The sequence below is a fragment of the Fukomys damarensis genome, unplaced genomic scaffold (assembly GCF_012274545.1).
Source record: "Fukomys damarensis isolate Sample0158 unplaced genomic scaffold, DMR_v1.0_HiC HiC_scaffold_5, whole genome shotgun sequence".
NCBI classification, from domain to species: Eukaryota; Metazoa; Chordata; class Mammalia; order Rodentia; family Bathyergidae; genus Fukomys; species Fukomys damarensis.
In genome coordinates this window covers 62204256-62229444 of record NW_022900917.1, presented here as the reverse complement: position 1 = coordinate 62229444, position 25189 = coordinate 62204256, and the positions used below count along the sequence as shown (strand labels likewise).

The 25189-nt window shown below is 48.9% G+C and overlaps 1 protein-coding gene across 6 annotated transcripts in view; it reads left to right on the top strand.

Moving 5' to 3' along the window:
- The window catches only part of Slc6a13 (solute carrier family 6 member 13), a 60468-nt gene extending 37215 nt beyond the window's left edge, over positions 1–23253 (top strand). For 3 of the 6 annotated variants that reach the window (XM_010630332.1, XM_010630330.3, XM_019208365.1), the window contains 12 exons: positions 3185–3269; positions 3962–4094; positions 4909–5043; positions 13105–13208; positions 14018–14142; positions 15010–15122; positions 15407–15544; positions 16178–16280; positions 16716–16816; positions 17747–17917; positions 18229–19965; positions 23189–23243. In XM_010630332.1, the coding sequence (XP_010628634.1) occupies positions 3185–3269; positions 3962–4094; positions 4909–5043; positions 13105–13208; positions 14018–14142; positions 15010–15122; positions 15407–15544; positions 16178–16280; positions 16716–16816; positions 17747–17917; positions 18229–18351 (1331 nt within the window). In that variant the 3' untranslated portion in view covers positions 18352–19965; positions 23189–23243. Of the gene's footprint in view, positions 1–3184; positions 3270–3961; positions 4095–4908; positions 5044–13104; positions 13209–14017; positions 14143–15009; positions 15123–15406; positions 15545–16177; positions 16281–16715; positions 16817–17746; positions 17918–18228; positions 19966–23188 lie in introns of all 6 variants that reach the window. The other 3 variants (XM_010630331.3, XM_033760744.1, XM_010630333.3) reach the window with 3 other exon arrangements.
- The last annotated feature ends 1936 nt before the right edge of the window (positions 23254–25189 follow it).

Sequence of the window (25189 nt, the reverse complement as noted above, 5' to 3'; positions counted from 1 at the left end):
TACTGTTTTGTATGTCATCAATATAATTTATAACAGCAATTAACTTCTTCTGTGCTCGTAATACTGTGTGGGCCATGGACAGCAATAGAGCCATTTAATCTAATATATTGAAAGTGCTGACAACAAAAATATCTAGGTTGGCTCTGTCCAAAGAGTTGTCTATGAGGATGACTGTGTTCTCTGTATGTCCAGTAGTGGCTACTGAGCAACCTGACAGGTGGCTACTGCATCTGAGGGACAAAATTTAAAAATTTTTACTTAATTTTAATTTAAATTCCCACATGAGCTCATGACTACCCTATAGGATAGCATGGATGAAAAGCATGTTGGTCACTATTCTGTTTGGATTCTCATAACTACATCTTGCTATAATTGTCTAAATATCTTTTGGTGCTTGTCCATAGATCTACTGCTTTGAAGCAGGAATAGCTAGATATGTTACTGAGTTCTGAACTAGATTTTGAATCCTTTACTTGCCAGGGAAAATGTTTTTACAGGGCTTAGCCTTTGTGCCTTTTACTTGGCCATACCTCTCCCTCCCCTTCCCTGTACAATTGCCTCCCCATGGCCCCTGCTTCTTCTCTGGGTTCTACTTTGCCCTCCCTGGCACCCTGCATCACACCATCCTGTTCTAGGTAAAGAGTCAAAACTGGGTGGCACCTCCACCCAGGTTTGCACTAGGCTCCTTTCCGGTGTGCCTGGCCATACCTATATTGATCCCAGCCTTGAGGTGGCACTCACTGAACTTTCTATTTATTGAGTTATACAGTTATTGATTTTATACAAGTTGGTAAGATCTTGATGCAGAAAAGGCTCTGTCAGCTACCTCATATGCTTTCAAAAAACATTTGTTGAATGAAAGATTTAAAAATCTATTCTACTCTAATATGTTTCATATATGTTTTTGCTTTTTTGTTTATATCCGTGTGCACTGAGTCACCCCTGACAACCAGCTTGTCAGTAGTGATTGTTTTATCCAGATCCCAGTAAAGTGACTGATGAAATCTGATGAAGCTATAGCTTTGGGTTAGGGCAGGATTGGACTATCCACATTTGGGTTGGCTGGAAGTCTTTGAAACAATTCTGAGGCAAATTTCATGCCTAAATCTTTTGCTTTTGAATATTTTTGTCACCGTCTAGTGGGCCTGGTTTTGCTCAGAGCCTAGCATCTTGAATAGTATAGGCTATCTTGTCCTGTCACGATCAAATGACAGTTTTCTTCCAGGAAGGTGGTATGGTTTAGTGGCAAGACCCCTTTACTGGCTTTCAACCTTTCAGCAGGTGTTTATTGAGGTCCTGTTCTGCCAGGCTCTGTTCTAAGCACTGGGGATATGTTAATACACAAAAACAAAGATCCCTACCCTTCTGGAACCGTTATTCTAGCAGCTGAGACAGACCATGAACAAATTAAAAGAGTAATATATGTCATGATAGAAAGACATATGTATTCTGTTAGAAATGCAATGGAGAAAAATAAAACAGGGTGAGGCTCAGGAGTTTTAGTGGTGGGGTATGATTTTAAATAGGGTATTTAGGAAAGGCCTTATTGTGATGACTTTGAAAAATGATTGAACAACAAGGGGGAACAAGAACTCAGTAACTTATCTAGCTACCAAGGAGATGAACATTCTAATAGAGGAATAGCAAGTGCTACCGTCCTGAGATGCTCTGGGTCCAAAGTATGTAGGGAACAGGAAGGAGGCCAGTGTGGCTAGAAAAGAGGAAGGAGGAATTGAGGTTAGAGGTGTTGGAGGATAAGGCCTTTAAGGTGGCTGAAGGGGTTTTGGGATGGGAAACTCATTGAATGTTTGAGATGGGATGTGACATAAAGTAATATAAGGTTTAATAAAATCGCCCTGGCTACTCAATAGAGATCTGACAGAGGAAGAAAGGGTAGAAACTGGAGGCCACTTAGGAGCTGAGAGATGATGGTGACCTGCACCAGTATGGTGACGGAGGTCAGAGTCTTGGTGTTTTGAGGTAGCATCTACACAGCTTGTTGACCTGGATTCTGGGTTGTACTGTTACTTATGAGCTGTAATAGATCATTTCTAGGAAGATTCATTTTCTTCATATGTATATTAGAGAAAATAGTATCTGTCTTAATACTTCCCAGGGTTATTATGCTGATAAAATATTTAAAAGAATGTCAACACTCTATGTGGCACTCCACAGTGACACATAAAATGAAGATCCATCACTTATCAGGCACTTCACATTTATGTTTCCATCTTAGTTACTTTTCTCATTGCTGAGATAAAATACCTAAAACCCAAAGTAGAAGGAGAAAAGGTTTATTTCAGCTCAAATTTGTAGAGGTTTCAGTCTATTTGGCTGGCTCCAAGGCAGGGTGGCATGGCAGAGGGGCATCACAGAGGAGCAACAGTTTATGGCAAGCAGAAGACACCAAAAGCAAGTGACCAGCAGTGAGCGACAAGAGAGTACTTAGTCCTCTTTCTTTCCCTTATATTTTCTCCACCCAGGGTGGGGTACCTTTAATCCTATCCAAAACTAGGCCAAACCCGTCAGTGGACTGATTTAGTAATCACACACCCTTACTCCCAGAATCACAACTCTAGACCCAGCCACCTCTGGAAACGCCCCCATCTATGACCACATGAGGCTTGAGGGGATTTCTAGACACAAGCCATAATGCCATCTAACCCCCTATCGATCCTATGTGATAAATGGTGGCGTCTACATTTTAGAGATCAGTGAAATGACACTTACTGTGTCAAGTGGTCACTTACCTAAGGTCATACATTTGGTATCCAGAGGGTGAGGATCTGAGCCAGAGTGCTCTGGCCTTGGGCTGGAGCTCTTGGCCACTCTGCGGCATCACTTCCTCGAAGGCATTTCACTGTTCCCCAAGTTTGTGACTTCTCACAGTGTCCTGCAAAAGTTTGCTTACTTGGAAGCAGCTGACATATGCAGATCTTCCCTAGCACATCTGATCACACTTTAGTGAGAATATACATACAAACAGCCCACAGTATGTTTGTGTGGGGAGGTGAGGTGGGTCTGCTAAGGTCAGCGCACATGGGAGGAGGGCTTGCACAGACAGACACCAGCTGAGCTCCTTCTTGATGCTTCCCTTCCATTCTCCTAATACCCTACCTTTCCCAGTTGAGGTGAATGTTGGCTGATGTCTTTCGTTTTCTTCTTCCCTGGGATCTACGAGCAGAGAACTGTGTGGAGTTCCAGAAGACCAATGGCTCCATGAATGTGACCTCTGAGAACGCCACCTCCCCTGTCATCGAGTTCTGGGAGTGAGTGAGGCCCTCTTTCCTTCCAACTGTGGGCTGTGTGTTCCAAAAAGGGTGAGGGATGGGGTTCCCAGTGGGCCCAAGGGGAATTTCTGTTTCCTTCTATCCCAGCCTGCACTTGAGTGTTCCGTTGTGCTTCCTATGTGGTTAGTACAGGGCTGGCTTCGGGGATCATTTCCCTTGGGTTGGGCAGCTCTCTCTTTACATTAGAGAGTACACCTGTGTGTGCATCTACACTCCCAGCCACCCTCCTCTCTTCTGCTGCTCTGTTGCCTCTTGTGTGGCCCCTCCATTCCACATATCAAAATGTCCCAATAGCTTGGCTGGGAGAATGGATATTTGTACCTCCTTCCCCATGCCAGACTAGGTCTCAGAGCAAATTCACCTGTACAGCTTATGTTTGCCAACTTTTACATCTAACTTCATTCCTGAGCAAAGGAAGCCCCACAGATCCAAGGGTAAACATCTGACAAGGCTTAGACAAGAGTAGACTGGAGGCTGGTGGGCTACTATACTGGGGCTCAGGGCTGGGGTAAGTATCCATGATAGAGCACTTGTCTACCATGTGTGAGGAGGCCTTGGTTTCCATCCCGGCACTGCAGAAAGAGAGAGGAAGAAAGGAAGGAAGGAAAGAAGGAAGGAAGACCTGAGGCTGGTAGCCAAAGTAGAGCCAGGCCTGATGCTTCTTTCCCCAGGAGGCGGGTCCTAAAGATCTCTGATGGCATCGAGCACCTGGGGGACCTGCGCTGGGAGCTGACCCTGTGCCTCCTACTCGCCTGGATTATCTGCTACTTCTGCATCTGGAAGGGGGTCAAGTCCACAGGCAAGGTCTGTCCAGAGAACTTCCAGGAGTTCCCTTAGTGTCGGCCTAGTGAGGGGAATGACCCTGCAAGATTTTAGGTGGCTCTCTTCCTTGATCCTGTGCCTTTCCTGGATTTGATCCCACATATTTCTCAGAAATAAAATGGGACAGACAAAGGCAGGAAGTACACCTACAGAGGAATTTGACCTTGTAATATACCATGCACGTGAGCGCAGTACAGCTTGAACACAGGTGGTGCCTCCCTCTTTCACAGAACAGTTTTGTGGGTAATGAACTCCATTCATACTCTTCACCTCAGAATGACTCTCATCAACTCAAGAGTGTTGGGTCTCTTTGTCTTAGAGTGTCTGAGGTATTAGAGAGTATCTGAGCTCTTCTGGACTCAAGCCTACTGGTCTCTAATGAAGCTTCCATCTTTATCGGGCTGCCTGGTTGTGCTAAGCTCCTAAACTCTGAGGAAGAGATCACGTGTTACAGATATTTCCATAACTGACAACCCTTGCTGCAATTCCATATATTTACTAGGAAAAGGATTATGTTCATTCAGCCACTCAACAAATACTTATTGGATATGTATGGGGAGAGCTATTGTATTGAGCTGGAGGGCAGAGAGAGGAAGTTGTGGCCCCAGGCAGGAGAGATGGACTGGAACAGCTGCATGGGAAAGCGAGGAGCAGGAGAACATCCCCTAGCTCCCCCTCCCTTGGGTGGGGATAGTGTCTGCCTTCCCACCTGCTGTCTGCCATGGTCTCCGGGCCCCTCCTTTGTTTCTCACACGGCCTAACCAACTCTTCCGGACTCTTACCTGTCCCTGACTAGGTGGTGTACTTCACAGCTACATTCCCTTACCTCATGCTGGTGGTCCTGTTAATCCGAGGGGTGACACTGCCTGGGGCAGCCAAAGGAATTCAGTTCTACCTGTATCCTGACCTCACACGTCTGTGGGATCCCCAGGTAAGAAGGTACAGACCAGGGCTGTCATGGGGTCTGACGGTCCTCGAGTTCCAGGCTTTCCCTGGGCTCGGATGGGGGGTCCCCAGGGTGTCCATAGTGATGGTGAGGTGTCTTTCTTCCTGCAGACATTGGTGAGTAGTGGCATATGGACTTAGTGTGTCCACTCCTTGGGTCTGAGGCCCTAGCAATATTTCTTAGGTACTGCTAATATATCACTAAGCATGATTACTCATAGATTCTACTCATTTCCCTTCCATCTACCCACTGTCCTCATTTCTGCATTTTTTGCATTTCCTCCTGAGCCTCCTCTCTCTTTCCCATCACTCTTTGGTGCCCTCCCTCTGCCCATGTGAGCCCTTCCTTGGCCCTATGTTCCCAGTCCCTCCCTGGACCAGCTGGGTTGGTGTTAAGTTTCCTGTCAGTTGTCCAGAGGTATCTCTTCTTCTGTCACTGTACACACTCCCTCTGCCACAGCCAGCCTGGTGCAGGCAGTGCTACTTGCAGATTGGTGATGTGGAATTCAGACCCTAGTTCTGATGGATGTTTCCTCTTCTCTTCCTTGGCAACCATTCTGAAGGCTGGCAAAGCCAGTAGTGCATGGATAAGCCCCAACCGCAGGGTGTGTGACTCCACCTTGTGCCTTGCTTCTGCCTGCTGGGCAGTAAGAGGTTGTGCGCAGTCCAGATATTCCTCTTTGTTGTTGGAGGCTATCAGTTTGATGGCTTCCAAATGTTTAAGATAGTCACTGACAGCCAGGTATGGTGGTGCACATCGGTAATCCCAGCACTTTGGAAGGCTGAGGCAGGAGGATTATCAAGTTTGAGTCCAGCCTAGGTAATTGAGTGACTTAGTGAGACCCGAATTCAAAATGAAAAATGAAAAAGGACTGGGTACATAGTTCAGTGTGAAGGCCTGGGTTCATTACTCAGTACTGAAAGAAACAAAGTCACTGATGTGCTGAGAGGGAGTAAGACCAAGGAAGGGCACATAGTTGAGTTCCCCCGAGGCCCTGGGAACTCAGTTTCCACAGAAGCCATGACTTCTCTGTGGGAGAATTTCGGGGTGATCAAGAAGCTGAGCCATTCTCAAGTCTCCCAGCCTCCCCAGCACAGCTGTGTCTTCTGTTTTGACTTCAGGGACTAAGGGTTCCCAGCCACAGCCAGAGAACCCTTTAGAAACCTGTCTGTAGAATCAGCCTGGTCCTGGATGTTGCCTCTGTGGGATGAGAGCTCATCTTCCTCACTCCCATTTGCCATGTGTCACCTCCACTGCATCTGGGCTGTGGGGTCGTGTCCAGAACCGAACCAGAGCTGCTGAAGCTTACAGGACCCCACCTAGTGCAGCCTCCTCATTGCACAGAGGAGCAACCTGTGGTCCCAGAGCATTCAGCAAAGAGATGGCAGCCCTGCAAGGTATATTTTTTTTCCACAGGGTGTATTTTTGTTTCCTGAATTATAAGCCCCTTGACTTATCTGGAACCAGAAAGCTGTGCTGCATAACAGGAGGCAAGCAGAAGGGGGTGGGCAGAGGAGTCGGGGGAAGGCTTTGAAGCTCCTGAGAAGAGTCTGGCTCAGGTCTGCTATGCAGGAGGAAGCCATTGTGGCTCTGAAGTGCAGAGTTGTGAACAGCAGCTGCAGCTCCCCTTTGCTTGCAGGGCTTGTAGGGCTGAGAGAAGGGGCATGGCCAGAAAAAGGAGAGAGAGGCCTAGTATTTATGGATTTGCCACTAGCTGGTGTGTGGGTCCCGGCTTAGTGATAATAGAAATTAAAAACTAAAATAACAATATGGATTTACAGGAAAAACTTTAATTTGAAAGTAAGAGAAAATGAGGAAAGGACTCCATCTCGTGTAGTACCTGGAGGGGACGTACTGATGAAGAAGATCAGATTGGCAGAGACTAGTTTTATGGGATGCTTGTAAGAAGGCTGGAGCCTGGCCGATCACTATGTCAATCATGAGTTTGTAGCTCCAGAGGAATCCTCGTGAACTGAGCAATTTGGTTTCCATGGAAGGAATCCCCATGTCTTGAAAGGCAGTCTCAGCCATGTGAGGCTCTGTTAGAATCCAAGGTGATCATAGGTTTAAGGCAATGGAGACTTCAGGTGTAATTGATCTCAGTCTTGAAGGGTGATGAGATAGGCTAGGTAAATTTAGGGCTAATAAATCTGGTTTTGCCAACTTTTAGACATTCCATAAATGACTAACTTGCATATATATATGTGTGTGTGTGTGTGTGTGTGTGTGTGTATATATATATATATATATATATATAGAGAGAGAGAGAGAGAGAGAGAGAGAGAGAGAGAGCTGATAAAGGATCTGGCCCGAGTTTCATAATATGAAGGTCAAGCTTTGTTCTGTTTTTAGTTATCTATTGGGTATTGGAAGATCCAAGAGTCAAGATTTTTACTAAAAACAAAACAAAACACTTCCAAGTCCTAGTCTATCTTAGAAGCAAACATAAATCATACTTTTAATGACTAATAGTTCAAGGGCCCAGGAGTTTGTCCTTTGTTCCTATAGTGCTCTCTGACTGTGTCACCTTTGTCCTTAACAGCTCTGTAGAACTGGAACTTACTAGGTCACTGACACTGTTAAGAGGCTTACATGCATTATTTCAGCTAATCCTTGTAGTAGATCATTGAGGGATTCCCCACTTTACAGATAAGGAAATTGAGGCTCAAAAGCTCAAGGAATTTTCTCTCTTCATACCTGCTGCTGGAACTATGTCTGAATCCCATGTACTTTGTGATCTCTCTGTGTCTCTCTCTCTCTGAATCACCCTCCCCGCACCCTGGGATTAAATCCAGGACATTCTACCACTAAGCCCTACTTCAGCCATTTATTCTTTTTTTTTAAACGGAGTTTATTGGAGGGCCGGGGATTTAGCTCAGCAGTTTGGTGGCCTTCCTCGCAAGCACAAGGACCCGAGTTCAATCCCTGGTACCAAAAAAAAAACAAAATTGAGTTTATTGGTACTTTTTAGGTAGGCAGTACAGTTACATTCACCATTGGGATCTTGCACCTTTACATGTTGTATCTTGGTTCTTATTTTTTCCCCAGTCCCCTGCCCTCCCTTCACTCCCTCCACCCTTCCCTATTTACAAAGACTTGGTTTCCATTTTTTCCTTATATTTTTTCTTTTACCCTACCCTTCCCACTTCCCCTACACCTTTAGCCGTTTTCTTCCTTTCACATTATCAGTTATACAATTTGAACTTTATTCACACTTAGTTTTTCACATCAGAGAAACTATGTGGTATATACTATTTGTGTGTGTCCTATTTATTTCATTTAAGACTATGGCCTCAACATGCATCCATTTTCCTATAAATGACTCTAGTTTCTCATTCTTTTTTTTTTTCAGCTTTAATTGAGTTTATTGGTACATTTTAGGGATACAGTACAGTTACATTCATTGTTGGGATCTTGTACCTCTACGTGACAAGTCTTGGTTCTCATTTTTTCCCCTTACCCCTGCCCTCCCTTCACCCCCTCCTCCTCCCCATCATTCTTTATGGCTGAGTAGTATAGAAAACCCACATCTTCTTTATCCAGTCTCCAGTTGATGGGCATTTGGCTGTTCCTAAATTGTAGCTATTAAAAACTGTGCCGCTATAAACATGGGTGCTCATATATCACTGTGGTATGATGCTGTTGGAAAGATATCCAGCAGAGGGATAGCTGGGTCAAATGGGACCTCTAATCCTAGTATCTTCAGCCATTTATTCTATTGTTGTTCTTAATATTGACACTGGGGATTGAACCCAGCCAGGGCTTTTATACTGCTACATCCCCAACCCTTTAAAATTTTTTTTTTATTTAACTTGAGACAGGATTCTGCTAAATTGCTAAGTTTCCCAGACTGGGTTTAAACTTGTGATCCTCCTGTCTCAGCCTTCTAGCATGTTGGGATTACTGGCTTCTTTTTTAATATTTTATTTTTAGACAAGATCTCACTAACTTGCCCTGGCTGGACTTGAAGTTCTGATTTTCCTGCCTTGGTTTCCCAAATAGCTGGAATTACAGTCACATGCCACTGTACTTGGCTTATGATTTCTGAAGGTGAGGTCTCTGGTTCTCTCATCATTTATTCATCCAAAATGTGTTCCAAGAAAAAAAAATGTGTTGAGCATCTATTATGTACCAGGCCTGTTCTATATGCAGGGTCTGGTATATAGTAACTTTCAGCCATTTCACATGAAAGTAGGCCAGAAAATTAATAAGGCTATGATTCCGTGTCTGGCTGACTGCAGGGAATAAGACTTATTTTGCACCCTGGACACCATCCTTCCAACCCCAGGCAGCTGTAGGTTACACACAGAGCAAATGTCTTCCAAGTGCTTTGCAGCTGTGGGGAGGAAGCTATTTCAAAGGCAGCCTGCTCTTGGTCCCACGCTGACACAAGGCCTTTGTCATCAGTGAGCCTCGCAGCACCTGCAGGGGGAGATGCCCTGTCAGAGCCCTAATTGAATGTAGTTGGCACTCCCCAGGAAGTGTAATAATTCCAGCTGGCATTTGCCTGGCACTTGAGAGAGGTGCAAAATCCCTGCTAGCAACACAAAGACCAAAGACATCTCTCTGCCAAGCGCTGAGGCTGGGGGCCAGGAGCCAGGCAGAGACAATATTGTGTTGATCTCTTCTTTCTGCCTTTCCTCTGCCCAGCATGCTGTGTGCTGGGCTGGCTGTTGCCTTTCCCCCTGCGGACAGCCCCTGAGGACTCAGGCTTTACCTACTTTGTTCTGCCCCTGGTGTTTTTTTGTTTTTTTGTTTTTTTTTTTGTTTTCCTGAGTTCTGAAATTTCATTATACTGAGCTTGGGTAAATGGATAAGGGGGATGGGACCCAAGAGCCCTGTTGAGCCCCTTAAATCCCTGAGTTAAATAATTCAAATGCAGATTTTGCTTGAGGAGGAGGCTGAAACCATGAGTCAGGACTAGTCTTTGTATTTTAGTATAGTTCACTGAAGCTGACACCACCTTATTAGCACTGAAATGCAAGTTGTGTTTTAAAGTAATAGCAGTGAATAACAGGCAGTGCGGGTTCATATGTATATGTGCTCCTCCTCTGCGAGGTACTTCTCTGAGTTCTTCACACTCATTCTGTGAGATGGGTATCAGCTCCCTTTTATAGATGGAGACAGTGGAAGCTTAGACAACTTGAGAGGCATGGGATAACCACAAAACTACCATGTTGGGGAGCTTGGGTTTTATTCAAGTACTCCTTTGGAGTCTGTACTCTTCAACACCGTGATAAATCTTTCCCAGAGGGTATGCATTACTTGAGAGTTTTAAGGTCTACTTTTTATTTTAGCAGATAGCACAGAAAGCTAATATTTATGTGTTGGACATTTTGTATACATTCTTTATTTGCTAGTTTACCCATTTTTATGATGAGAAAAGAGTTTTTGAATGGTTAAGTGACTTGCCTAAGGTCACACAGCCAGTGATGGTTGCAGTTAGGAATTGGACCCAGATCAATTTGACCATGATTTTCTATTATGTACAAGGTAGGTATTCAAAATCCTGTGGGTGTACTCTAGGTTGAAACATCTTTTCTGGATATTGCAGAAGTCTCTTTCTCCCCAAAGATCTATTTTTTCACCAATAATCCACCAAATGTTTTTCATACTTGTTTTTTTCTTGGTCTGTCTTCTGCCCCAGCTAAAAACACATTGGAGTTTTGTTCTGGAACCTGGGGCTCCTGGAATGGGCAGGGAGTGGGGCCCTGTGGCGGGGAACAGAACAGCTTGCTCTGCATGTTCCCTAGCCTCCTCTGCACGGTCCATTCCCTGTTCCAGCAGACTTCGGGGCTGCAGCTGTGCAGAGAGTGGGGGCTGCCAAGCTCCCAGCAAGGGCTCTGTTCAAAGGCACCACAGGATCTGACCCTTGGGCTCTGAACCCTTGCTCTCCTGCAGTGGCTCTTTGTTCTCAAAAACTTCTCCTTCTAGCCCATTTCTGGCTCAGCCTGTACCCCTGCTGGCCAGGTAAAGTGAACAACAAGTCACCATTTCTCTCCTTATTTGTCCCAAGCCCAACTTTGCAAATTGTCATCCTCACAGGTTAGAGCCCCTGCTTGTCTGTGTGTGGGCCGTCACAGAATGTCCTGAGGACTCTTGGGAGTTTTCTTGGTAATGTGTAGACCAATCTGTACCCTGTGTGCTGTCTGGGGCACACACCCAGGCTGGAGACTTCAGGGTCTTGGCTGTTTGGAGGGAGTTCCTGGTCTGACAGGAGATGCCATGGGCCCTGGAACCAGGCACCTTACATCTCTGACACCAGTCAGTTCTTTCTGCACAAGCTCAGAGTCTTGCTGTAAGGTCCTGCACTTGATGCTGTTGAGAAACTACTCACCCAGGTGGGAAGGAGACAGAACAGAGGGACCCACTGAATTTTCCTGAGATGACTATAGGCAGAGTTTTAGGAGTGTAAAGGATTTGGAACCTGTAGAAGGAGCAACCAGACTGGCCAGCCTCTCCTCAAATGTGGTGTGGCATTTCCCTGCACTGTGCAAGCACCCACCTTGCTGTCCTCAGGATTTGATTTCATTCTTCCACTTCCTTCTCTAGCTTCTGACATAAATCCCCAACCCCCTCTCTTTTCTCCATTATAATTTTTCCTCAGGGTCAAGTTGTCACTGTGCTTTGGGCTTTTGTGTCATTTCTTTGTGAGCACCAGCACTCTAAATCCTCCTTTATGCTTCTTGCTTCTGACCCTTTTCCCTAGTGGCAATTCCTACCTTAGAGAACACTCAGAGAAGGGACTTCCAGTGAGCAGAAGGAATGGACAGCTGGAGACTCTCTTCCCTTCTCTTCACAATCTCTCCTTGCTTGGTCCCCATTCCTGCAGAGGTGGAAATACAACCAGAGGAGGCATGTCCTGGGCATGTCCTTGATGGCTGTCCTCAGGGACACAGGGCAGTGATCTCACACCTAGTGTTCATTATGATGACCAGGAAACTTTGAAAATGACACAGTTTCTGGGGCTCAGGATTCAGTGTCTCACCTGGGGATGCCAGTCAGTGTGATTCTAGACAATCGGCCTACAATGTAGAGGAAAACTGATGCTCAGGTAGGGCTGACTATAACAGGAGAGAGCAAGGGGTGAGGTGAAGGGTGGTGGCCATGTTTAGGGCTAGGGGAAGGCAGGGAGGAATTGAGCTTTGTGTATGGAACCGGAGGTTGCTGTTAGTAGAAGGAAATGAGGGGAGGCTGGAAGGGTTATGGAAAGCAGGAGCCTGTTTGGGAGCTCCTGGAGTGAGGCTAGGCCAAGACACAGAAGGGGTCATCCAGTGCCCTTTCTCCTGGAAACACAGGGCCATGTCCACAGCTTAGTGCTTCCTGGAGTTGCTCATAGGCCCCCCTTCCCACAACTCTGAAGGATTCCTTGGTCCCATCGACTTGATGTTCTTTCTCTTTGGGGTGTTCTAGCTGTTAGATCACAACATGAACACACTGGGCCAGACAGCTGACATAACAGCGACAGCCTTAGTGAGCTTTAGCTGGAAAGGTGTTTTCCCCAAGGAGGACAAAGTCCTCTCCAGATTTACTTCTATTCATCCTCCAGACTTTGTGGAGAAGGAAGATTACTCTTCCTAGTTTTTATTTTTATTTTTTATGATACCAGGATTGAACTCAGGACCTTGAGCTTGCAAGGCAGGCAGCAGAACCACTGAGCTAAATCCCGGGCCCCCTTCCTGGTTTTTAGACAGAGGGTTCTGAGACCCATATCCCTAGAGATCTTGTGCCTGGATTCCTATTAGGGATAGGACAGAGTGGAACAGAACCCAGGGCTTTGTTTCTGCCATCTAACCTTCGATACCAGACCTTCCTTTGTTCTGGAGCCCTGACCCACCTACCTGTCGTCCACCAAATCTCCTTCAGATTTCTCTTTGTTTCCTCCTATGGTGCTCAACAAACCCATCCAGGGCCCAGGGAGGAGGGCCACTGAGTGAATAGGGCAGCAGGGTCCTGGCTGGTTCCTGGCTTGTGGCTGTGTCTTCCCATGGAGGTGCAGAGGGCCACTTCCAAGGAGGTCAGCCTTCTTGCCATCTTCCTTCGCAGGTGTGGATGGACGCAGGCACCCAGATCTTCTTCTCCTTTGCCATCTGCCTGGGCTGCCTCATGGCCCTGGGCAGCTACAACAAGTACCACAACAACTGCTACAGGTGACTGGGGGTGCGAGTTCTGACCCACACCAGCTCATGCATTTGCCTTTGTTACACCCCTACTTCCATGCCAAGGTGCTCTTGGAAGCCAAACGGAGTCAACTGCAGGATGGGAGGAGGGGCTGCTTCTGGAAGGGTAGAAAGCAGCAATCACCTGGGAGATGTGAGGAGGGAGTCTGCCTGCCCTGGCTACTTTAGGGATTAGTGGGCTCAAGAGCATTAGGTGAGGAGCAACAACCTCACAGCTGTCCTGTGGTGGAGCCTCTGTCTGGCCTGCTTGGTAAATCTGCCCCAGCAAACACTGACTCCTTGCAGACTTTCACCTCACCTCCTGGGTGTGCTTCCCAGAGGCCTCTCCCTCACACCACATCCTTTCCCCAGGGTTCCTTTCTGCCTTCTGGATTCATTCTCAGAGAATTGAAGCCAAATGTGATTAGTTGAAATGCAGATGAAAAAAAAAAAATCCTATTGTGCATTTCTAAAATAGAACTTTGTGAGTTATGTGTTGTTTGCCACTATCCATGTCACGCTAGATGAAATTATGTCAGAGCAGCAGTGTCTCCAAAAGTGTGGTAGTGGCTTGGGGGTGGGGGCGCTTGGAGCATCAGTCTTTAGTGTCATCTGGATTCATCTCACTACTGAGCCAAGCCAGTGGTGGCGGGTGGGGCAGGACCAGCACTTGGAATAGTCATCTGGATTTGACGGGGAGCCCCGCCCGGCCTCTGTGAGGGCTCAGTGAGTGTCTGCCTGGAGGAGCTGCGGCCCCTGTATGAGCCTGTTGCTTCCTTCTCCGTACCTGCTCCCCACAGGGACTGCATCGCCCTCTGCTTCCTCAACAGCGGCACCAGCTTCGTAGCCGGCTTTGCCATCTTCTCCATCCTGGGCTTCATGTCCCAGGAGCAGGGTGTGCCCATCTCTGAGGTTGCCGAGTCGGGTGAGTGCCACTGGGAAGTACCCACAAGTTCTTTGTTCCTGAGATCCAGAAATGATACTCAAGAAGTTTCAGATTTTGGACCGTTTTTGATTTTCAGATTAGGAGGCTCAGCTGGTAGATTCTATACAAATATTCCAAGTCTGAAAAACTCCAAAATCTGAAACGCTTCTGGGGCCAAGCACTTCAGATGAGGGATTTGTCACGCATAGTGTGAAGCATGCATGCAGTAGGTGCTACCACTGTCCCTGCTGCACCAGAGTGGGAGCTGAGGCTCGGGGAAGCAGGTGATAGCCAAATGGTTCTCCACATGTTTCAGTGAAAGCTTCCCATGCCTGTGAATTCATTCCTGCCCCATGAGTGGCTGAGAGGGACATTCATACAGTTGAGAGGATGTGTGCCAGTGGCATTCTAAAAGTAATGCCAGGCTACTTGTGGGAGGGTGAGGAGTGATAAACTGGAGGCCATAGGCTGGAGTCTCACCCATGAGGTACTTTCTTTGGTACCATCTACTTTGTAAACATAACAAAGTGATTGCTTCAGCCATAGAATGCTCAGGTTCCTTCTTGTTTTATGCTAGGTCTGCTTCATGAGTTTATCTGGCCCACTGGCTCCTGCACTCATTCCAAGTTTGACACCTCTGGTTTGGAGCAACAAATGCAAAGGCCCAGAGCCCTTTTAGAAAATGTCCTTTTTAGCTAGGGTCTCTAGTTTCTGTTCTTGCTAGTGAGCGTACAGTGGTTTGGTGCCTTGGAAATTTGGGGACTAGGTAGATGTTTGGGTGGCTTGGCCTGGGTCAGGATAGTGGTGATGGTGATAATTTTAGGGTGAAGTTTCAGCATGGGGCTGTATCCCTCTGCTTCACCTTAGGACCTGGCCTGGCTTTCATCGCCTACCCTCGGGCTGTTGTAATGCTGCCCTTCTCTCCTCTGTGGGCCTGCTGCTTCTTCTTCATGGTCATTCTGCTGGGACTCGATAGCCAGGTATCAAGAGGTAGCCTCTCGGAGCCCGAGTGATGACTGGGTGTGTGGGCAAGGAGAGAGTACACAGAAGGCATGAGGTTGAGCTGTTTGCCCCAAGGGAGTTTAAAATAGTTGGGGACTTGGCAGGAGTGGATGTCCGCAGGATGGTCCAGACCTAACCACATTCAGCTCTGGGGCTGGAGTCAGAGAGGCTGGCAAGGCTGACTCTGGGAGCCAGATCCAGAGCTGTGACAAGGTGTGCTGCAGCAGATCTCTCCCTCCGATCCTTCTGCCCTCTCATCTAGTTTGTGTGCGTAGAAAGCCTGGTCACAGCACTGGTGGACATGTACCCCCAGAGGTTCCGCAGGAAGAACCGGAGGGAGATCCTCATCCTTGTGGTGGCCATCATTTCCTTCCTCTTGGGGCTGGTCATGCTTACCGAGGTAAGGATCTGGGAGGCTGGAAGGAGCACCCTATGAGGATGAGCAGCAGCATAATCAGCTGCACTGTCAGTCAGGGCGACTGCCTCCGGGCCACTGGGACCCTCTCCTTGACCCCATAGAAAGAATGGATGAGGGGGAACTTGGTTCTATTGTAAGCAAAGAGGCACAGAAAGCATTGGGAAAAGCTGCCTCCCCAGCAAGACCCCGTAGGCAATGGAACCAAGTTCGGCACATAACCTCACAGGGGGAAGGGGAGCCCTGGGGACAGGTGGCATCTGTGTTGTCTTGGGGGAGAAGCAGGTTGGAAGAGCCGGCATTTGGCATTTTGATGATACCAACAACAACTCCGTCACAACCCTTTGTTAGACACTATACTTGGGCTTCTGGGTCCTTCCTAAATACTCTCAGGAATACACTTAACGATAGCTGTCTGATTTCATTCATCTTCCGTCCAAAAGCAATAATAAAACAGTCATTTTCCATATCTTCCTAGTGTTTTATGGCTTATAAACACATTCTCTTTTAGTAGCTGTCTCCTGTGATTTCACCAAGGCTGCTCTGGGCCCCAAAGCTGAGGCTGTGGGGCACGGGAGTAAGTCTGTCTGTCTCCTTGGGATAATCTCCCCTGTGCAGGGTGGCATGTATGTGTTCCAGCTCTTTGACTACTATGCAGCCAGTGGCATGTGCCTCCTGTTCGTGGCTGTCTTTGAGTCCTCCAGTGTGGCTTGGATTTATGGTGAGTGGCTTTTCCCCAGTATCTCTTCCACTCTAGTGCATTTCAGCAACATCTGCTGTCCACACCCACATTTGCCCAGACTCCACCCTACCCAAACCTCAGAAATCTCAAAGCCCCCAAGTGGCCAGGGCTGGTGGGACCCTCCAGAAGTTGCCTTGAGTTCCTACCTGCATTACCTGCACCCAGACCCCTTCAGGTGGGCCTATCCAAACCAAAACTCTGCTGCGTGGAGAAACCTTGAAAATCAGAATGTGATTTTTCTCTCCCTAAACCAAGTTCTACCTGCTGTCATTTATGCTATGAACCCTAGGATGCTTTGAAAAGACAACCATGATATCTCCCATTTACTGGTCCTTTCCCACCTAATCTATATGGCCCCCTTCCTGACCCTGAAGGATGTCCTTTCTCTCCTTCCTCCCCCCTTCTCTGTGGTAGGAGCTGGACGCTTCTATGACAATGTTGAAGATATGATTGGGTACAGGCCATGGCCTCTTATCAAATACTGCTGGCTCTTTTTCACACCAGCTGTGTGCATGGTAAGGAAATCTTCAAGGGATGGAGACAGATGAAAGGTGTGCCTGAGGGCGGTAGCAGGGGTGGAGGTGGAGGTCATTAGCTCTAGAGTGGAGTTCTTTCTAGAATTTGAAAATCATCTTGGATTTTTATTCCTCTTCCCATTGGAGCCTAGAAATCTACAGCAAGATAGACTCTTCCTTTCTGTTTCACAGAAGGATAAACTTAGGTCTGATGATGTCAGACAGCTTGACCAAGAGCCCAGTGTGAATCTAATGTCACAGGCAGGGACTGAAACTCAAGGGTTGGACTGCTCAGAATAACATTAAAAACCACAGCCATCATGATAGCAACAGTTCTACAGGGCCTACTGTATTCCTGGCCCAAGGTACTTTCTTGTGTAAGGCAACAATCACAATGACATGCATTTTACAGATGAAACTGAAGCTAAAGAAGTAAAACAACTTAGGGAGTGACAGAGTTGTAGAGAGCCAAGACTCATACCCAGGCAGCCTGGTTCCAGTCTGAGGCTTGAACACATTGTGCTGCCCCTTGGCTTTCCGCTGCTGTCAGCAGTTACTCAGCCCTGCTGGGTACAAGATGGACATGAGGATGGTGGAGAGGGAGGTGGACACTATCCGGAACTACTCACAGCCCTACCTACCTCTAGGTGCAAGAGATGTATGCATCTTAGAGCACCCAGGTGCATCACCCTGTTTGACCAGGAGTCAGCCATGAGCAGAGGTCCTCGGGACACAGGGCCCCCGAGTGACAGAGCATGGGTCCTGGAAGTATCTGCTGGGGAAGTGGGTTCTGAGCAGAATGTGGTGTAGTTTGGAAGCTGACTGGAAGCACATCAGAGCTCAGAGAAGGAAACCTATCAGGCCAGCCATTGGGTGGGGTACTGAGGGCACAGAGACCCTCACCTTCTTTCTTTTCCACTCTCACTCCAGGCCACCTTTTTGTTCTCCTTGATCAAGTATACCCCACTGACCTACAACAAGAAGTACATGTACCCATGGTGGGGTGATGCCCTGGGCTGGCTCCTGGCTCTGTCCTCCATGGTCTGCATTCCTACCTGGATCATTTACAAATTCATCAGCCTCAAGGGCCCCCTCAGAGAGGTAGGATCTCCACAGAGGGATGGGGGCTTCTCTGGATGAGGTGAGCTTATGGATGCTAGGTGGGTGGCCTGCTGGGTGGGGGGAGGTGGTGCTCAGAGGGGCTGGGGAGTTGGAACAAGTGTCAAGGAGGGTCAGAGTGTGAGCTGAGAAGTCTTAGGAAAAGTGACCGGGTAATGGCAGGACCCAGGCTGTAGTTACCGGGCTGGCACCCAGAGGTGGGTATGTGAGGAGGCAGGTGGATGTTGGTGCTGAGGGACCGTGGCAGACAGTTCTCATCTGCCACATGACAGCCATGGCCACTGTCCTTGCAGAGAGTTCGCCAGCTCTTGTGCCCAGCCAAGGACCTGCCCCAGAGGAGCCAAGCAGGACCCTCTGCCCCTGCCACACCCAGGATGTCTCTTCTTCGACTCACAGAACTGGAATCAAACATCTAGGGGCAGGCCCTCAGATGGAGCCTGCGGGCCAGAGGGCAAAAGACTCACTGTGCCTCTCTGTCCTCACCCTGGGCAGACAAGACAGAGGGGGACACTGTGGAGTCTGCCTTTGGAGTTGGGGGCCTCCTGCCCCCACTTCCCTGTCACACCCCAGGTGTGACAGATGTGAGATGCCAATGTCCAGAGTATCTTTTGAGGCAGCTTGGAGAGCCCGAAAGGGGTTGTAGGGGGGAGAGCAGCTGGCCTCTGGCCTCCTCCCTGCCTCCATTAAATTCATCTTTTTCCCTAATGCTTGCATCCAGTCTGTTTTCTGCCCTCAGCCTGTGCCTTGGCTACCTCCCCCTGCGCAGCTGTGGCTGTGGGGCCGGCTCCCTCCTGTCTTGCCCATAGTCACTGAGTTCTCTTCCTTGACACTGTAGCAGAGGTGACTGCTGTGATAGGAGCTTGACAGCAAGGTGTGTGGATCCTGGGAGGTGTCCCATGTTCTCCACCTGTGCTCTGTGAGATAGGAAAGGAGGTGGAGGGAGGATGAAGGAGACCAGGGCCCTAGCTGTTTCCCAGCCTGTGCCCTTGCCTACTCTGTGTCAGCCCGTCGACCCAGCCTGGGGCAGCAGGGCACAGCCGTGGCCTGCAGGCCTAGGTGGGTGTAGGAGCCTGGACTCTGTCAGCAGAGGACCCTGCATCCACAGAACTGCCTGTCCTCTAAATTTGCAAGAGGCTTCAAAACTGGGTGCTGTTATCACCAGGTGTGGCCACAAGGGGGTGGCACTGCCATGACCTCAGCACCACCATGAGAGCCTAAGCAGCTTGAGATGGGTAGGCTGTGAAGAGGAGCCAGTGGGAGGCAGAGTCCATCTCTCTTGGGGCTCAGCAAGCGGCGTTGGCCCCAGGGGTCCACAGGCATCTCTGTAGTCTCCCCTGGCCCCAGGACCCATGGGCAGTGCTGTAGCCAACCAGCTCCCCCAGCCCAAGACCACCCCTGTAGCTTTCCCTCCCAGGCCACAGCATCCCGTCACCTGGCAGCCTGGAGGGCAGCGAGATGCTCCAGTGGCATTGTGTATGTGTGTGGAAGTGGCTGAACCTGGGGCTGCTGTTCTCCTCCCTGTGAACTAAACTCTCTGCCACCTTATCAGCAGACTCTGCTGGTGCCATTGGGGTGGTAGTGGTGCATCCCATGACTCTCAGGGCTGCTATCAAGGGTGCACAGGGTCCTCTGTTTAGAGTTTTCAGTTTTTTTCTCCATGTCAGTCTATGAGGAAATATTCCACAATCTTTGCCAGTCTTTAAGTTTTGACTTCTTATTGTTGGAAGAGTTTATAAAAATCACCAATAGCACAACCCTATACACACACATGCACACACACACACACACACACACACACACACACCCCATGTATTGGCCTTTCTGGACAGTGCACCGGGTTCAGCCACAGGCCTTCCTTAGAAGAAGTGAATCTGGTGGAGAAGCTCCTGAAGGTGGAGCCAACACACACCTGGCCTCTCCATCTGTCCCACATTGTTTCCAGAACACCGCTGTGCAGAGCTGTGTGATGCTGTCCCAACTCATGGTGTCAGATATGATTTCTTAAACAAATATGGCAAATGCTCTGAAAGGTAAGAGCACAGAGGAGTAGGTGTGGGAAGGGACCAGATGGTGTAAGCCCAGGTGGCCTGGGAAAGCCAGATGAGCATCCAGCCTTCTGATCAAAGCTTCAAGGATCTGTTGAGTCCAGGAAGGGACAGAGCCGTTGTGCTAGAGATTTGCATCTTATTTAGGAGACTCACAATGGTGGACTATAGTGTGAAAATCACCCATTGGCACAAGAATCAGGGAACTAGTTCTCCTCTTCATTTGCTGTATCTAATTTACTGCGTGTCCTTGTGAAAGCTCCTTGTGATTCCTACTTGTCTTCCAGATAAGGATAATACTGTGCCTTGGCTCACATGGGTTTGTTGTAGGGCTCGAAGGAGGTCATGGGTATGAGAGTGCTTTCAGCCTCTTGGTGTCAGTCAGCGTGAAGTTATTAAACCAGCTGGGGGAAATGGATGAGGAGGAGATGCTCTGACCATCCAGGGAGGACAGATAAGTGGAGATGGAGCCTTGTACCTGGACCAAGCTTTGGCCTAGGGAGTGGAAGAGGTGGGGCTGGAGGTGGAGGAGGGTTGTTTCAGTCCCATCTTCTTTTCCTGCATGGAAGGGTAGAGTCTGAATTCTGTAGTTCCTAGACGAAGAGAGCAAGCAGGAACAGAAGGGGAAATCCTCCCTGTCCAGAGGCCACACCTGTTATAGAAGGAAGGCAGATGGAAAGGGCCTCGGGGGAGGGGAGAGCCAAGTGCAGAGGGCAGAGGCACAGGCAATGGGAGAATTTCCAAACCACAGCCCTTGGCGGGAGGGAAGCACTTAGGCACTGAGCACACCAGGCTGCCAGGGAGCTCAGACTTTGCACGTGTGTGTGTCCTGGTCTCAGGTTCCCACATGCTTATACACAGAGTCCCTCATTGTCCTTAGACAAATGTGCACATGTGCAAAGACTCAGAGACACCGCAGTCAGCCCAGCACATTCCTTTAGGATTTTACAGTCCATACTTAGCTCCCCATGCTTACTGGCTGTGTGACCTAGGGCAAATTAACCTCTCTGGACCTTAGTGTTCTCCCTTAAAAATGGAAATAATACTGTTTACATCATAGAGTTATTGAAGAGAGTATAGAACAGCTGCTCGTGGAACACATTCAAGCAAATCCCTTTATTTACCCTCACTCGAGGCCCCTACATTGCACTAGCAGTTAACAGAGATGTCCTTGCTGTAACAAGGTCAGATTTTCCTCCAGGAAGAAGGCTACAGTTATGGAGCTAAGCATATTTGCTAGAAGGCAAGAGAAAGGTGCTGCTAAAATAACCAGTATCCTGTGACCCTGTGGTCCTGCTCAGCACAGCAGTACTGGTCAAGAAAAGTAGGAACTGAGCCTTCCATGCTCTAGTTTATGTCTTGGTTCTGGGAAAACAATGCTTTCCTAGAAATTGAGGTGATATTTTTTTTCCCCAAGGAACATCCATGCATCCCTCCGTCTGTCTGATAAATACCAAGCGCCTACTCTGAGGCAGGGCTACTGTACTAAATGCTAGATAGAAACAAAGGATTTTGAAATTAGATCCCTACCCATTAGATATTCATGGTCTGGGAAACAGTATGCTACAGTGTAATCTAGTATAGGTTTTTAGAATCAAGTGTGTAGGTTTTTGGAACCAAATCTCAGCTCTGCCATTTGCTAGCGCATGGCCTTGGGACAAAGCATGTGATTCTGTTTACCCCAGCATTCACTCTGTCAGATGGGGCTAATGATGTCTATATTCCCGGGTTCTCAAGGAGATTATATGAAGTAACATGTAGAGCACAGAGCCTGAGTTAGATGCTCAGGCAGTGGGTCCCATCCCAGGTCTGCCAAAGCAAGCACAGGGTCAGAGAAGATGGCAGTGATGAGAACATCTGTGGAATCCAACACTGTGGATATTACAGTGAGATCACTGGTTTATTTAATCATATTTCATCTTAACTATGAGCCTCCAGTATGGAAAGAGCCCTGACTTAGCTAGACTTTGCAGGATTCCTACCTTAGGCAAGACGGGGTTCCTGGCTTCCAGAGTTTTCCAATTGCTCTGAATACCCAAACGGTGTTGGGGAACATAGAGATTGCAGTGGAAACGAATAAAGATAGAGCTCAAAGACAGGGCTCAAAGACAGTGCCAGAGGCAATCAGGTAAAGAAGGGAAAGACTAGGTTACTCTTGGGAGAAGAATCAAACCCTGTTCCCCAAACTGCTGCCTGAGAGGATCACAGGAGGAGGATCAGGGTGGGCAAAAGGGCGAGTTAAGGAAGACGGTGTCTTAGTCCCTTTTCTCACTGCTGAGACACCATACCCAACTTCCCTTTCTCCCACAATTTAAAGGGGGAGAGGTTTATAGAGACTTCACTCCATAGTACACTGGCTCCAAAGCAGGATGGCATGGCAGAGAGGCAAGGCACAGAAGACAGAGTCAAGGGAGGAGCTGGACAGGGAGATGAACTCTTTTAGGCCTCACCTCCAGTGACCCACCTCTTCCTACCAGACTCTACCTCCTAATAGCAAGTCAGCTATAAGCTCCCATAGCACAATCACCTCTCAAACGTCCTACCTCTGATCACTTGAGGTTTAGGGTGACATCTCAATATAAACCATAACAGATGAGTATTTTGATGTTGGATAGCTGCAACTATTTACTCACATGGGCACTAGTGTCCCCTCTGCAGCAAGCTCTACGGTCAATGTGTGTGGTGCACCGAATATACAGGGACAAGGCCTGTGACACGGATCACACAGGCTAGCTGAGCACAGGAGTGACAAGAGTGACTCTGGGGGCTGGGCTCTCTTTGGCTCGAACTGCCCCCAGCCTGGCTTATGGCTTCACAGAGCTGAGCCATCTGAGAACTGAAACTCACCCTGGCCTTTTCACAATGGGGAACCCTATGGGACAGGCTGAAAGGGCCTGAGAGATGCTGAGTGGGGGTGTCTGATGGAAAATTACAGACTGAAAGTCTCGCTTCACATTCCTCCACTGCTGGGAAGTCCTCAAAGACAAAGAGGAAGTGTATGTACAGGGACATTTCCCTTTCTCCTACAACTTCCCCTGCCTCCACCCACCTACAGCTGAAGAAGCGCCTCGGTCCTCTAAAGGAGGGGCTGTGGGCCAGACTTGTCCCCGCTATTGTGAGTGTGTGCTCGGGACCCTCTTCTGGAGAAGCCCACTGGGCCCCCAGTACAGGACACACATATTCAGCCCATGCCCTTCACCACTCACAGCTACCAGGCTCTTCTGGATGCGTCTTTGCCATGTGCCTTGGCACTGAGAGGTGACAGGGCATCATTCGTGCTGTTCAGGACCAGACCCGCCGTGATCTCAGCCTCTCTGTCCAGAGGACCCACAACAAACACCAGCAACGCCCTGTAAGTATTTGTGATCACTTTACTATGATTTTTTTTTCTCTTTCTCTCACAGCAGCCCTGCAAGAGGACATATTATTTTACAGAGTGGGAAACTGAAACTCATGTCCCTATCTAGTGATCAGACTGGCCGACAATAGGGTAAGAGTGGAGAGTCAGGCCTGCCAGATCCTGTACCTGTGGCCTTGATCCTCTGTGCTCCTTCCTTTAGACAGGCATGGTGAGGGTGCTTTCTCTAGGAAAATCCCAAAGAGGGCTAGTGGTTGTGAAGGACTAGAGCTTGCCTAGAAGCCACAGAGGGCAGGCGCTCAGTGGAAAACTCCAGCTGTGAGTCACTGTCCTCCTGAGCCCTCGTCACTGAAGCCAGCTCCCTCTGGAGCTCTCAGTTTCCAGGCTGGAAGTCAGTGGCTCCCACCCTGCTGCTTCGGTAAGAGAAGGGATGGTGCTGGGGTACTCAGAGGGGGAAGAGGGGAAAGGGGAGGGTGGGCAACAGGAATATGTGAGGACCCCCTCCGCTCTGGAGGGGCCTGGAGGTTAGCGGCTGCAAGGAAGGGGCTGTAGAGGGCGTGAGAGAGTGGGAATAGAGGCCTGACTTCCTGAGGTTGGGTGTCATAGTCCTGCTTCACACACACACACACACACACACACACACACACACACAGTGGCTTTCTGTCTGGGAGTCCTGGGACAGTTCGGACAGGATTCCACACTGAAAAGAGCAGGACTGAAGGTGGAGAACCTTTCCCTTTCCGGTCTGGCTCTTGGCACTGGCTAACCCAGTTTCCTGGGACTGACTGTGCACGGAACTGAGCAGATTGCAGGGGAGCAAGGTGAGCAGGAAGCAAGGCTCTACTGCTGACCCAGAGGGAGGGGTCAGAGGGCTCAGACCTGGAAGGCAGAACTTCATAGAGTTGTGTCTGAGTGGGAAATAAGTCTGATACTCAATGGCACTGGGACACGGGTTCCTCCCACAGGTCCCCTCGATACCCACAGCATTGGGGTTGCTCAGGAATAAGCCTGGGTAGCAGGAGAGTCCATGGATGGGGAGCAGCCCGGACAGTGGGAGAAGGAAGGTGGTCACCTGACTGAGGGGGAGGGAAGCACACAGTGTCCAGGAGGTGGGAGGGAGGCTGGACAGGAGGAGCCTCGGGGCATTCCTAGGGCTGGATCCGCACTGAATGTCAGCCCTCCCCTCCCAGTGGGCGTCCCTTCACCTCCAGAAGCTAAGTATCTCCCAGAAGGAGGAATCTGCCTGACCCTGGGTTTGGGGGAGACATGGGTTTAAACAGTGAGGGAGACGAGGAAGGCGTGGGCAGCCACTGCTGGGGCATGAGGGACTACAGGCGAGTCGGGCTTTGGGGCCATGCACATAGGTATGTGTGTGCAAAGGGACGTGATGGCTGATGGCACCAGTGTGTGTACGGGAATGGATATTGGTATGTGGGTGTGGGGTGGCCGCTGGGCCATTCTTATGCTTGACTGGGAGAGTGGCATGTGGAACAGCATTCTGGACCTGCCCACTAGAGCCCAGACAAGCTTCTGTGTGTGTGCACTGGAACCAGTTTTCACTGTACTTCTAGTCTGTCAGAGACTAGAGCTCAGGGAGCACGTGGGTGTCTTTGCTTCTGGGGAGCCTGGACTATGATAAGGTCCATTTCGTGTTCCCTGTCCTCTGTCCCAGCTTAGCGAAGCAGGTGGGTAGCCTTGTCGGGGAGAGGCTGAGGGCTGCAGAGGTGGCACAGCTGGGGTGGGCACCGGGAAAGCGGCGGTCTCCAGAAGTTGTCTTCGCTGTGGAAAGCACTCTTGTTAAATAACTCCTAGCAAATGACTAGATGTAGGAGAGCGTGGAGGGAAGGGGGA